The sequence below is a fragment of the Ipomoea triloba genome, chromosome 9 (genome assembly GCF_003576645.1).
Source record: "Ipomoea triloba cultivar NCNSP0323 chromosome 9, ASM357664v1".
NCBI lineage: Eukaryota > Viridiplantae > Streptophyta > Magnoliopsida > Solanales > Convolvulaceae > Ipomoea > Ipomoea triloba.
In genome coordinates, this window is record NC_044924.1 from 8,169,252 (window position 1) to 8,184,528 (window position 15,277).

General features: G+C 35.0%; 2 protein-coding genes across 2 annotated transcripts; one reads left to right on the forward strand and one right to left on the reverse strand.

Annotated features, from left to right (window-relative positions):
* The first annotated feature begins 437 nt into the window (after positions 1-437).
* Positions 438-2,020, forward strand: LOC116028612 (zeatin O-glucosyltransferase-like). The gene has a single exon (XM_031270379.1). It carries the CDS (start codon positions 474-476, stop codon positions 1,866-1,868), a length of 1,395 nt encoding a protein of 464 aa, XP_031126239.1. The 5' UTR covers positions 438-473; the 3' UTR covers positions 1,869-2,020.
* A 7,416-nt stretch (positions 2,021-9,436) lies between these two features.
* On the reverse strand, positions 9,437-11,144 carry LOC116030407 (zeatin O-glucosyltransferase-like). The gene has a single exon (XM_031272651.1). The coding sequence runs from the start codon at positions 11,066-11,068 to the stop codon at positions 9,674-9,676; it is 1,395 nt and encodes a 464-aa protein (XP_031128511.1). The 5' UTR covers positions 11,069-11,144; the 3' UTR covers positions 9,437-9,673.
* Between the last annotated feature and the right edge of the window lie 4,133 nt (positions 11,145-15,277).

Genomic DNA, 15,277 nt, shown 5'->3' on the forward strand with positions numbered 1-15,277 from the left:
CACTAATTAAATATCCTTTAACAATTTTCTTAAATCAATTTGAATGTGAAATTTGTTTATCCTTTTTTCGGGTTAATAATTATGACAAATCTGCCAAAATACCTTGGTCAAGCTGCATAATCGGTAGCTCGAAGTCCAAGTCCAAAGCCTAATAAAAATAGACTATCTTTGGGATCTGATCCTACACAGCTGCTCAAGACTTTAGTGACTCTTTATGTCTCAGTTAAGTTAAAAAATATGTATGAACAGATATTACATTATAATTGAGTTAATTACTTAAAAAAAAAGAAGAATCTTGTAAAAATGGGAAAAAGTGTCGATTACTAAAAAAAGACAAATCTTGCAAAAATGGGAAAAAGACATTATGAATATTGTATATAGTATGTCCCAATTCATTCCTATATAGTCTAGTAGTCCCCCTTCCATTCACAATCTAATTCAACACCACACAAAAATACAGAATCAGCTTAACAATGCCAATCAGTTCTTCCATTCTTGAAAATGGAACTAAAGGAGCAAATATGGGTGTGGTGGTGGTGATGGTGCCTCTTCCGGCGCAGGGCCATCTCAACCAGTTCCTCCACCTCTCCCGCCTCATCGCCGCCCACGGCATCCCCGTACACTACGTCGGAGCCGCCACGCACATCCGCCAGGCCACCCACCGCGTCCACGGCTGGGACCCGCTAGCCGTACCCAACCTTCATTTTCACCAACTCCCCATCCCGCATTTCCAGTCCCCGCCGCCCAATCCCGACGCTTCCACAAAATTCCCCACTCAGCTCATGCCGCTGTTCTCCGCAACGTCGCATCTCCGCCACCCCTTTACCGCTCTGATTCGTAATCTCTCCGTAGATAAAAAGAGGGTTGTGGTAATCGCCGACTCGTTGATGGGTTGGGTGGTTCAGGACGTGCCTTCGTTGCAGAACGCCGAGCTGTACCGTTTCCGTTGCATTTCAGCGTTTACTATCTATTCCTTCCACTGGGAACGCGCCGGAAAACCCGAAATCCGGCCGGAAGCCGGAGTTCTGAACTGTCTGCCGTCGCCGGAGGGCTGTTTCATACCTGAGTTTGCAGAATTCGTGAAAACGCAGAGAGCGTTTTGGGATGGAATCTCCGGAGACATTCTAAATTCCTGCCGAGAAATAGAAGCGCTTTTTATTGATCTCCTTGGGGAAGAATCAAAATCGGGATCTCAATGGGCTATTGGTCCATTAAACCCGGTTTTCCTCACAGACTCAATCAATAACCGTCACAAATCCCTGGAATGGCTGGACAGGCAAGAGAAAGACTCTGTTCTGTTCGTATCTTTCGGGTCCACAACTTCACTGTCCAATGAACAGATCACGGAGCTGGGCGCGGGGCTGGACGAGAGCGGGCAGAAATTCATTTGGGTGGTGAGAGACGGCGACAGGGGAGACGTTTTCGACGGGGAAGCCAGGAGAGCCGAGCTGGCGGAAGGGTACGAGGAAAGAGTACGAGGAAGAGGGCTGATTCTCCGGGAGTGGGCCCCGCAGTTAGAGATTCTGGGGCACCCGTCCGTGGGAGGGTTCATGAGTCACTGTGGGTGGAATTCGTGCATGGAGAGCATTTCAATGGGAGTGCCGATCGCGGCGTGGCCGATGCACTCGGACCAGCCCAGGAACGCCACGCTCGTAACGGAGGTGCTGAAAATGGGGATAAGTTTGGTGGACTGGGCGCGGCGAGACGAAGTGGTTGGGCGGAGAGAAATCGGGGAAGGAGTGAAGAAACTGATCGCGTCGGCGGACGGAGAGGAGATGAGGCGGAGAGCGGCGGAGCTGAAAGAACTGATCGCGGTGGGCGGCGGGTGTGACGAGTTGGAATCCTTCGTAGCTCACATCACCAGATAACTTGGTTTAAAACATAGCCAATCTCAATATATGTTGCCCACATGAATGGAATTTAATATTGTTGTTTGCGTTTACGTTTAAGATTTTCCTCCAACAAATCTCAGAACATGACCGTTTTCTCATTGTGTTTAATTATATTACGTTCCTATTGACGTTCTCTGCATATAGACATATAGTGGTCGCACGAAGATTCTGTCGAATCATGAAAGGAGACAAGCTCAGTCACTAAAACAGTTTATTGTGTCTGCATTATAGGGTTGCACTAGGTGCTAGGTCCTAGTCGGATGGTAGGACCTAGCGCTTAAGCTAAGCGGTTTAGGCGGCGATTTATAAAAAAAAAAAAAAAATGTATGTGTGAGTGTGCATAAAATATATTATATTATATACGTCTTTTACTTATCTTATTTATATAAATAAATAAATTTAAATATATATAAATATAATAAAAAATTAACAAGGCCGACTTGTCCGAATTAATTCGGCTAATTCTGTCGAGTTAGGCAAGCTAACTCGGTCGAATTCGGCCCAGTTAGGCACTAGGCGGACGCCTAGAGAGCAATTCTCTCCGATTTAAGGGCGCCTAGCGCCTAGGCGGCTGATTGTTGCAATTGCATTCTACAATTTTAGATGAATGACTATGATGGGTTTGTCTCTATACAATCCCCAACCCACTTAGTAAAGGAGGTGTATTTAAGCAAAAAAAATATTTCATGGATTTCCAAATTTCTACTCCTACATTTAACTCACACTTGTATTCACATTTGATTGGAGGAAGAAAAAGAAGAATGAATAAAGGTTATGATCCCTTACCAAATTAAAGCATGTCATGTCATAGAGAGTAAAAAATAAGAATAAATGTTGTGAACCGTATCAAAATACTTTTTTTTTCACTAGTGACTATGTTACAATATCATAAGTCACCTCTACTGAGGCTCAAACTCACTCCCCTCCATGTGGGAGTGTAAATCGAATGCCACTAGACCACAAGGTCTTTGGCAAACCGTATCAAAATATAGTTGTTGTTTTAACAATAATAAAATATTAGCTATTATCTTATATAGATATGTGTGAAAATAAAAAATAAAAAAATATATATGAGATTTATGAAAGTTTTAAAATGTTAAAATTAGATTGAAATAGATGAAAAGTTTATCTCGTTTAGACAGAGAAAAAATAAAGCCGGTAGATAAAGTTGAAAAGTTTGGGGTTAGACGGTTGGATTTCAACTATTTATAAATGTGACGGAAAAGTTCACATAAACTCTATTATGATAGTTTATAAGTTTTTGAATATTAGTAAGCTTTTAAAAACTATATAAAAGTTTGAATCGAAGACCAATACACTTTTAAAGACTCACAAAATATGAATAGAATTAGTAGACTTTTAAAGAATTTTTAAAAGTCGAGATCTAATACCACCAAACTTTTAAATTTGTTAAAAGTCATAAAAATCTTGGTTGAATACTCCACCCTTAAGTCTTGTGTGAGATCAAGCTCATTTCACGTAACATATTTAGTATCTTTTTTAATTAAGATGTAATACTTGTTTATAAATTTATTAAAAAAAAATATTTTAATTAAAAAATATTGCATCCCGGATGATCTCATACTATACATGACTTAATCCAACACAAAAGGAGACAACCCGGATATGATAATATTTATTATTGAGTTCTAATTGAAACAAAATTAGTTTTGATTGGACAGCATTTGAACTATTTAATTTAGGTCTACGCAATCAATTAGATAAATTAATTTTGATGGCGTTATTTAACTTGTATAATTAATTTACAATTAACTTGAGAGAGATAGCATAATTAATTCATATATATATGGTTGACTGCCATTGTTTAACATATATAAACAAATTGTTGCATGCCGTGTTGGATTTGGAAGTGATTTTACATCTTTTGATGTTATCATGAATTTTAGTATGGTGCTCAAATTGTCTAAAGATTATATGAATTTGGTCATGAAAGAGAGTTAGTCCATTTTAGATCGACAGAAAAAGCATGCACTGGTCTGATCTGCACTATATTATTATTACCAAGGACGACGACATTCATGGAATCTACTTGGAATATCTATTAGTCTTCAAAAGTCCCCGTCGCGGTGATACGAATCCAATCTTAAAAGATCTTGCTGGAATTAAAAGACGTGCCAATTGATTTTCTGTTGTTATACCGTGGACCATGGTTCACAATGTATTGTGGAGCATGATCATGAACTAATACTGCAGTTGTGCGGAACGGAGGTCATTTCATTTGTCTGGAACTACAACTACAATTGTATTGAACTATACTGCATCTATGTTGAAAGGAAACTGCAGTTACGCAAAACGGAAGCCTTTTCATCCGTTTGTTTTCATTAATCAAAACGACGTCATTTTGATGCGCGGTTCACAATCATCACGTTTCACAGTAAAATTTGAGATAGATTTTTTACTTGGAATTGGAAGATGAAACCAAGAAAAAAAATGACAACTGGTAATAAAACGCATACGAAAAACATGTTTTGAGGGGTCAGAGTATTGTTGCTTTATCATTATCATCAGCGTCCCGCATGAGGAGCTTAATTGATCACATGAGTAAAGTTTGAAAGCAAATATTAGAGATCGAGTTTCACAAACAGTAACTTTGAGGCAACCTCTCAAAGTGAAGGGGCTATAATAAGGTTAAGGGATTGCATCCATTATATGCAATTGCTAAGTGTTTTATTTTTCTCTTAAAATATCTCATTTATTTTAAGCTTTTGCTTTTATGGAAAAAAATTTCAAACTTCGCCGTTATTTTCTAACAAATTCAAGAAATGACCGTAAGGCCATTATTGATGTATTGCAATTACCAAATAAAATTGGTTAATATTATTATTTTATGTTATCTTAATATAGTACATTTAATATAATTTTTAAACTACCAATTTTATTTACTAATGTCAAACTTAATATTATGAAAATGTGAATTGTAAATAATATTATGGTATGACCTGCTTGTTAACTAAATTTGACACGTACAATGAGAAAAATAGAATAACAACCAATATTTAATATTTAAAGCAATTGTAAATGCATATGACCTACTATCTTCGTGGCAAATATTGAAAGATCACGTGATTTGGTGAAATTATAAGAACTGTCAATTGATTTTTTAGTTTTACCATATGTACTCTCAAGTTACTAAATGATAACATTGATAAACTAATTTTCTCATGTGGGTCCTAGTAAAAAATTTTACATCAAAATTTTGTGTGTTAGTAAGAGTTGAGAGTAAAAATTATTCATCCAGGTTATGTTAGGTTACGGATTTTTATTTTTTTTTTTGAAAAATATTTTTGTTTTATGGAGTTTGACTAGAAGTAAGAAAACATTATTTTTCTATTTGGAAGGATGTTAAAAATTTATATTTTTTTCTGCTTGATTTATTTTTAAAAACAAAAACATAAATCTACTATTAAGTTATTTCTTATAAAATATTAATTATTTTAATGATGATGATAATAATAATTATTTATATTACAAATAAAATTATAATTTAAGAATTTATAATACTTTTAAATGTTAATTATAATTACAATAAAAAAGATGTTTTTAACTTGTCATTTATTATAATAAAAATAAATATATAAATTGATAACTATAAATTGTTTTTGTTTTTTTTGGGAATTTTCATCCCTCGAGATGCGGGCGGAATTAAAAATCAAAGTGGGAACGAGTCCATCACGGGTGGAAACTATAGCCGCAACGAGCTGGAATTTTTCATAGCTCACATCATCAGATAACTTTGTTTTAATTTGGCTGTGAAAAGTCAATCTCAATCTGTTTACATTAATAGAATTTAATATTGTTGTTGCATTTAAGATTACCCTCTAAAAAATTCTAGAAAATGACCGTTAGTTGTGTCAATGTGTTGCAATTAGTGAATTAGCAAATAAACTTGTTTAATATAATTATTTTACAGTTTGTGTCTGCCTATTTAGATGAATGATTATGATATGTTTGTCTTTGTTAGCATCCACATCTTAAACCTCTAGGCCCTAGAAATCACTCTAATGCTTTTTGACACCCACTTTCTTACTTATGTGTTCAAATAAAAATATAGTTCTCTGATAAAATTGTATGAGTCAATTTTATAATTACTGTAAATTTGTAAGTTTACAATATTTATAAAACACGGTTGGGTGTTGTCAGTTTTATAAATGATTGTATTCCAATTTATATATGCAATCCATGCATGAATGATGGAAGTCATACCACAAATTTAATTGTATGCATAAAGGCATTTTAGCAAGCTTTAGCAGTTAGAGAGGCTCTTGAGTGGATGAAGAACAACGGCTTCGACTTTGTGCAATTGAGATAAATTCCCTTTCGGTGGTATAAGGCTTGAAAAATGATACAAGTGAAATTCTTCATTTAATCTTATCTTACAGGATATTAGGGACTTAGCAAATTATTTTACCCATATCGTGTTTTGTTTCACTAGACTTATGTGTCATATTAGAAGGAGTGATGCCCTCACTCTCCCCCGATCCTTTCGTCTATAATGTGTTGAGTTTGGATATGGCTAAATTGATTCTACTATTCCGCCCCCCCCCCCCCTCCCATTAGGACTCTATGTATTAGAGTCATGTTGTGATTTAGTAGTCTATTCTCTCTATACCTCTCTTATGTATACATATACTCTTTCCCAGACTCTGTAAAGGTTTGATCAGTATTCAATACAATATATCGCTCTCATATGGTATCAATTAGCCTAGGTTTAACTTGTTCTCATGGCCGATCCTTCCGTTACTTCGTCTGAGAGCACGGTTTCGGATGGTGCCGTCTCCTCTGTCACGACGGCTATGAGCTCGTTGTCCATGGCTCATCACTTCATCCGTATCAAGCTCACCTACTGGAATTTCTTGTTCAACCTAGGTTGTGCCGTTTCTCGTTGGTCACAATCTCATGGGGTATGTTGACGGCACAATTCCCGCTCCGGCTTCAACATTGCCTACGTCGTCTGTCGAGGGCTTGCTGATGCCTAATCCGGCCTATCTTGCGTGGCGCTGTCAGGATCAAGCCTTGTTCTCCATGCTAGTTGCCTCGCTGTCCGACGAGGTCATGCCGCTTGCCGTCGGATGTCGTACCCGCCGGCTGCTTTGGGAGGCGGTGACTCAGGCGCTCGCTTCTTCTACGCATGCTCGGGTGCTCAATCTCATTGGTCAACTCCATGGTCTCCGGCAATACAATATATCGCTCTCATTCCCAACCCGAAGAAGAAGAAGAGAAAAAAAAAAAAAAAAAAAAAAAAAAAAGCGATCCATCTAGAAGACTAGAACCCAGACAAAAATTGTACAACGTGGTTTGAAGTCAAATTCATCTTTTGTAGTTGGGGAGTTTTGTCTACTGAGTGGTGGCAAAATTATTGGTTCGAAACAATATAATAAATGATAATGCAACCTTTTAACTCATTGGAGGATTTTATTAGGACAATCACCATTTTCTCATTTTATTCCATTTTAATTAATGGATCTTATGGTGCATAGAAACTTCTATAAGAGACTTTTCCGTTTTTATATGAAAAATACTTCTTAGCTCCTAATCTTACAATTACCACTTTTAAATTAATTAAAAAAATATTTATTTTAATAGATTACTGAGGAATTGATTGACTCTTCCTTGTGTTAATAACAAATTTACATAGTCAATAAAAAAAAAAATAATAAAAAGATCATGAGATGAATAATAGAGAATGATAATTGTAAAGATTTTTAAGACAATGTTTTTTTGGACAAATTTTACACTAGAACAAAATTTACCAGAAACTTCATTCATCAAAAAGTTTCACCATCATTTTTACAATTTTAAAAAACAACAGAGCTCATTTTCAATGAGAGTGAAACGTCAACTTAAATAGCTGATTACCAAACGGGATTGTTAACATTTTGACACAATCAAACTACTAAAGTAGCCAAACCGTAGTAATTATCTGCAAAAACTAGGTCAAAACATCATTTATCAAACATGCTAAAATTAAATACTTTTCTTAAAGCATTGTTATTGTATTTGCAAGTTGTTGATTGACTTCATATTATTACCTAGGCCCAAAAACTCACATAAAGTATACTATTCTAACTTATAAAATTACATTATTCTAACACAAAATATATAATTCTAACTCATAAAATACATTATCTTACCTCCAGAAATTTCATTATTCTAACATATAATAAAAATACATTATACATTATTTCAACTCATAAAATATATTATTTTAACACATAAAGTACATTATTTTAACTCAAAAAATACATTATTTTATCACAGAATTTTCATTATTGTAACACGCGCGGAACAATAATTTTTTTAGTATCAAAATGACGTCGTTTTGTGTCGTGGTCCACAGAGCTATGTGGACCACAACCCACACAATAATTTGTCAATTGGCATGACCTCAAGTCGGCAAATTATTGTGTGGACCATGAATGCAATATACATTTTTAATATACTAAAAGTATATTATTTGTGTAACGAATATACATTATTTGATACTATATAAAAAATCATGTACTTTCAAATAATGTACTTTATGTATACAAATAATATACTTTTAATATATTCCTTCTTATTTATGGTTGACACAAATGTATGGACCATGGTCTATGGAATAATGATTGCCTTAAGTCTACTAAGCATTTGACTGTTTGGAGGCAAATTTTACTGATGTATCATTTTAATTATATTTCAGTATCATTTAACAATATACGTTATTGAATGAACTTTGCTTTTTAATTTTATTTTTCACACACAGTAATTTTGTTTTAGCACCACTAAAGTATCACTTTAATTATAATACAATTTTATTTGACGATCATGTTTCACGTAGCACTATGGACCATAGTCTACTACTCTACTGTATAACGGAGATGAATCAATATGTGAATGATTAAATTTTATTCGCCCAGCCGGCCCAGGAAGAGACCGAAATTTTCAAGCCAGAATGAATAAGTATAACTAAGTTTATTGGGTTGGGCCTAATGAGGTGACCCAAACCCAATAGCATGAATGGAAGAAGTTACAAATTGAATCGGGTTAGACAACTAACTGGTAATTTATATTGTGAAGCATGGTCCAATATACAGAATTTGACTTCATAAACTACAGAATTCATGTTCATAATGCATAAAATTAGATAGATGAAAACACATAAACATTTAACATAATACACATAATTCATTTTCATTATATGGTGTTTATGTATATGTGTATCAGTGTATCATGAACATAAATTTTGTGCATTATGAATATTAATTCTGTGCATTAGATTAGTGTCTATAGTGCATTGTGGAACTTGGTTCACGATATAACGATTGAAACTAATTCTCACATAAACTTATTACAATAGTTAGACTGTTTGCTCTGTCAATTATATATTATATTTAATAATTAGGTCAAATGTGTATATTAAATAATTGAGTATTTTAGTAATGTAATTTCTAATTTGATACAATGATTTAAGATTCTAGATTATTGATGTACATGCAATGTGTTCTGGTATTCTACGTACTGTAGAATCATTGATGCTGGAAATGGATTTTCCAATGCAATATATTTGAGGTAAATTCAACTCACTAATTGTAACCATAAGTTACAAATTCGATCTTCAATAACAACTGCTTATTAGCCATTATCATCTGAGCTGGTTACTATTTATAGCATAAATAAACTAATTTAATTATGGTCTTTTATTAGGGGCATAAACAAATTATCCCATGTCAAACAAAAACAAAAACAAAAGCAAAAAACAAACAGGACAGTAATTTTAATGGCTACTCTCTGGTGATGTGAGAAATGAAAGAATCCATTTCCCTGGGAACAGCGCCGCCGTCCTTCACCGATAACATGATGGCGCCTCTTATTTCTTCCGCTCTTCTCCTCATCTCATCTCCTTCAGGGGAAGCCATTAATCTCTTCACAGCATCCGCGATTCTCTGAGAACTAACCATTTCTTCGCTGGTACAGTCGTCGACTTCCACGCCGGTTTTCAGCACCTTCGTGATTAGCGCGGCGTTCCACGGCTGCTCCGAGTGCATCGGCCACGTGGCGATCGGCACGCCCATTGAAATGGCTTCCATACTGGAGTTCCACCCGCAGTGACTCATGAACCCGCCTGTTGAAGGGTGGGCGAGAATGTCAAGTTGCGGGGCCCAATCTCTCACGATCAATCCCCTGTCTTTGATTTCATCTTCGTATCCTTCTGGCAGATAGGCTCTCCTTTTATCTGCGGCGAAAACGTCTCCCTTATCTCCCTCCTTTAGCACCCAAATGAATTTCTGCTCGCTTTTCGCTAGCCCAATCGCGAGTTCCTTGTTCTGTTCGTCGGATAAGGTAGTGGTGGACCCAAACGCAACGAAAATCACAGAATTTTCTTCCTGTTTGTCAAGCCAGGCCAGACATTTATGGCGCGTGCTGGGATCTTTATTCTCCGGTAGGATCACCGGATTGAATGGCCCGATTGCCCATAACTGGCCCGTTCCGGCTGACGGATCTTTCGCCAGTAAGTCCAGGAACGCTCCTTCGATCACTCTGCAAGTATCGAAGAGTGTTCCGGAGTTGAACTTCAAGGCATCATCTTGAATCTTCACAAATTCCAACACTTCTGGAGTCACAAAGGTCTCAAAATTCCCTAATTCGTTTAAAATCTCAGCTTCCGGCGGCAATGGCGGCCTCTGCAAACTTAGCCAGTGGAAGGTGTAAATTGAGATAGCCGAGATGGGCTGGAAGGAGTAAGACTCGGCGTTTGGTATAGAAGGAATGTCTTGAACGTTGAAAGCCATCATAGAATCATAAATCACGACAACTCGCCTTGCTTTCTTGGAGAGATCTGAAAGGAATTGGCGGAGGGGGTCGCGGAGGAGCAAGGCGGCGTTGAACGCCGGCAGGATCTGCGTGGGGTACCTGGTTTTAGGGTCGGGGGCGGGGGTTTCGAAAGGCGGCGTTGGGAATTCGTGGAAATGAAGGTTGGAAATGGAGAGAGGATCCCATCCTTGGATTCGGTGCTTGGCCTGGCGGATATGAAGGGCGGCGCCGGTGTAAAATACGGGTACGTTGTAAGAAGTGACTAGGCGGGAGAGGTGGAGGGCCTGGTTGAGATGGCCCTGCCCCGGCAGAGGCACCATTACTACCACCACCTCTGCTCCGATGCCGGTAATATCGCCGGCCATCTTCCCGGATTTGGAGTGCTCTAATGATTCTATTTTTGAAGCCTTCTGGTGTGGTTCTTATTATATACGTAGTATATATATTGGAAAACAGTGGAGGGTGAAACCTCCTGGGTGGTTCTTAATTTCTTATATTGGTCCACAACTCCACAAGCCTTGTTTTCTTGTTTTACTTGGCGGCCAAGATGTATATATACATATTGGCATATTGCTTGGCGGACAAGAACTGAAAGCAAACTTTAGGATTTTTAAGCACTTTTTAATTTATTGTTTTCAAAAAAAAGAAGACCCCTTTTAATCTATTAAGGATAAGCTTTAAAAAAAGTTTGAAAAAGACATGGAGGCAATTATATATATATATATATATATATATATATATATATATATATATATATATAACATAGACTAACAAATAAAACAAAACTAAATATATTACTAATCGGAATTAAACCTGGTGTGTCGGCAGGAGAGAGAAGACTCATACCAACCAAGAGATACCCTTGAAGGTGAGGGCGATCGTCAACAAATGGACGGCATTTGGCAACCTTCATTCTTGGCCACACACGGGTCTTCCCACTACTTTGTTTTCAACGCACTTTTATGCATAAGTGGAGTTTCATACCCTTTAATACACAAGATTTTGATAGATTTGGTGGTTAATCCTTATGTTATTATGGCCTTGTTTGGTTAGTAGCGGATCCGCCAATTTTTGGCGGATCCGCCGTTTTTAGCGTTTTGACCATGGTCAAAACGCTGAAAACCTTGTTTGGTTAATAGCGGTTTGGAGCAACGGATTTGCTCCAAACCGCCAATATACAAAACGCTGCATATAGCAGCGTTTTGGGGAAAGTATTACTTTCCCCAAAACGCCCTTATATATAAAAAAAAAAATTTAAAACTTACAGTTTGCCCAGCGCACCGCCTGCGCTGGGCAAACTGATTGAATGAAAAATGGAGCCTCAAGGCTCCACTCCCCACTTATTCCACCGATGTGGGATAAGTGGGGAAACAAAGGGGAGCCGTGTGGCTCCCCTCCCCCCACCCCCCTCCCCTTTTTTATTTTATTTTTTGTTTTTTTAATTTTAAAACATTATTATTATTGTTATTNTTTATTTTATTTTTTGTTTTTTTAATTTTAAAACATTATTATTATTGTTATTATTTATTATTTATTATTTATTGTTATATATATATATATATATATATATATATATATATATATATATATATTTATTTATTTATGTATGTATTAAAACATTATTATTATTGTTATTATTTATGCATATATATATATATATTATGTATACCATTTTGGTCATTTTACATGTTAACCGCTAATCTAAACAGCTAATTTTACCAAACATCTTTTTACAAACTGCTAATATAATCCGCTATTTGATAACCGCTAACACAATCCGCTACCGCTAAAATCTAACCGCTGATAACCAAACAAGCCCTATGTGAAAGGTCGTGGGTTTGAACCCTATCCAATTTAGGCTCTTGGCCAAGACTTCCCCATTAAAAAAAACTCCGAGATCTCATGTCTCCATCAATATATACGTATTGCTTGGCGGACAATAACTGAAAGCAAACCTTTTAATTTATTGAGCATAAGCTTTAAAAAAAGTTTGAAAAAGATATGCAGATAAGACTAATATATGAATTCTAGACTTTGGAAAAGAGCACCACAGCATTTTTGTAAATAAATAAAATTTTAATAATTAAATCATGTAATTTATTTCAAAGTGGATTGTGTCTAAACTTTTTTATGTTTATTTAAAAACAAAAATAATGAGTTTTTTTATTAGAGATATCAAAACGAACCCAACTTGTTAGTTTGGGTCCATTTAGCCTACTTTTTACTAGAATATGATCATTCAATCTTTGGCTCGGATTGAGTATAATTTGTGTAACTCGTGTGTTACACGATTGACCCATTTAATTAGTCCGCATTAATAATTTTTTATCTAAAATTTTTATTTGTTTATAAGCAGAAATGAACATACTTATTGTACATATGTTGTATGATTATATATTTACATAAATCATTCCTAAACATTGTATAATTTTATAATTATATAGTAGGTATCCCGCCTACCTACTAGTACATGAGTTGGGTCCATTTTTTCTATCCGTTTTGACTAAAATAAATTATATATTAGTTTTTTTTTTTTTTGGGTTCATCCTATAAAAACACATCTATTTTGACATTTAAAATTATCATTATTTTTTAAAGAAATAAATTATATTAAACAATGGTCCAAAATACTGAATTATTATACTATGAATCAGGTTTCACTTTTAAGGTAGAGACTAAATTAACTAATATTTTATTAATATTTTTATTTTAATATTTTAAATTAACATACTATTATATTAAATCGTTATATTATATATTCATCTTCATCTATCACTGTAATATTGATTCATTTTCAACTCCAAATCCGGGAAGATGGAATTTGGCAATAAGTTGAGTTCATTTTTTCAAACGGTTTAACTAAAATAATCTATAAGAAGTTTTTTTTTTCTTATCCTACAAAAATACTTCTATTTTGTAGGATACGAAGTTTGGCTAAGTTGAGTTCATTTTTTCAAATCGTTTTAACTAAAATAATCTATAAGAAGTTTTTTTTTTTTCTTATCCTACAAAAATACTTCTATTTTGGCATTTAAAATTATAATTATTCTTGAAAGAATTACGGAGTAAATAATAACATACTGCAATATTTAACTGTCCAAAATATTAAATTATTATACCATGGACCGTTGTCCACTTTTAAAGTAGACTAAATTAATATTATATTGATATTTTTATTTTAATATTTTAAATTAATATATGGTTATATTAAATCATTATATTATATTCATTCTGAATGTAATATTAATTCATTTTCAAAATGTTATTTGTTCATTCTTTTAAGTTTGACAGATTAAATGGAAATAGGTGCTCGGGTATCTTTTAAGTTTTAACCATTTTTTATTTATATCATTAGAGGCATTTAGGTAGTTTTATACGTAGTTTCCTTGCAGACGGTTTTCTTATGTACAGATTATGCTGCATGATTTTAGGAAATTATTACTTGGGTTTGTCAATGGTTCACTGCCGTGTCGGTCGGAGGTACTGCCTCCTCCTGCTGCTACTATAGGACCCATGTGTATCAATAATCTCGTAAATTAGAGCATCCTTATCAATGGAGTTTTTTCGCGGTAATTGAGGAGTTTTTGTAAGTGTGATTAGAAAATATAAAATGAGAAAAGTGAAAAAAAAAAACAAATCTAATTTTAAAAAAATAATAAAATAAAAAGATTACTTTGTCAGGCGCGGAACGCGCCCAGCAGGTGAGTCTTCTAATTATTTAGACTGCAAAATTACTGTACTATGATGCTTCCCTTTCAGTTGCTTCCGTTCCATTCTCTCTCCCTCTCTCTTTCATGCCAAGTGGCTTTAACATCTGACATCATCCATCTATTCTCCCCTATGGGATGCTCTTAGTTCATCTACCTTGGATTTCGGAAGTGTGTCATCAATTCTGAATCACAACCCATTATAAGATAACATTAATTAATACTCATTTTCGAGCTTTTGGTGATTGCATCCAAATGCATTCTTTCACTCCTCACTGTTAGAACATAGCACATGACTACTGTTCAACTGTTTTTTTTCCCACTAAACAATTTTTATTTGAGAAAAAAAAAAACAAATCAATTAAGAAGTAAATTACCATGACAAGTGCCAAAGACTTTGTGGTCTAGTGGCACTTGGTGTCCCGGTTAACACCCTCACATAGATGATGGGAGTGGGTTTGAGCCTCAGATATTACATAAAAAACGTTATCTTTTTTATTTGGCTTAACTTTAAAATTCAAAATTTTTTTTCCTTTCAGATAGTTTTAATATAAAAATCTCGTATTTTTCTATTTTATTTAAAATATACGGAATAATACTAATTATTAACACCAGATATTAATCCCCATTCCCCAATACCCAAGCAATATATAATCTTGGCCGTCAAAAGAAGAATACAACTATACAAGGTTTGTGGATGAATGCGCATTGAGACTTGTGTACGCCGACACTTATGTAATTCCAAAAATTAAACTTTTAATGTATTAAAATGGTATCTTTAATATATTAAAATTAGCAATTTATTATTATATAATGATTGGTGGAAAGTGGGGCGTACTGTTATAAATACCCATCCCGAACCCGAGG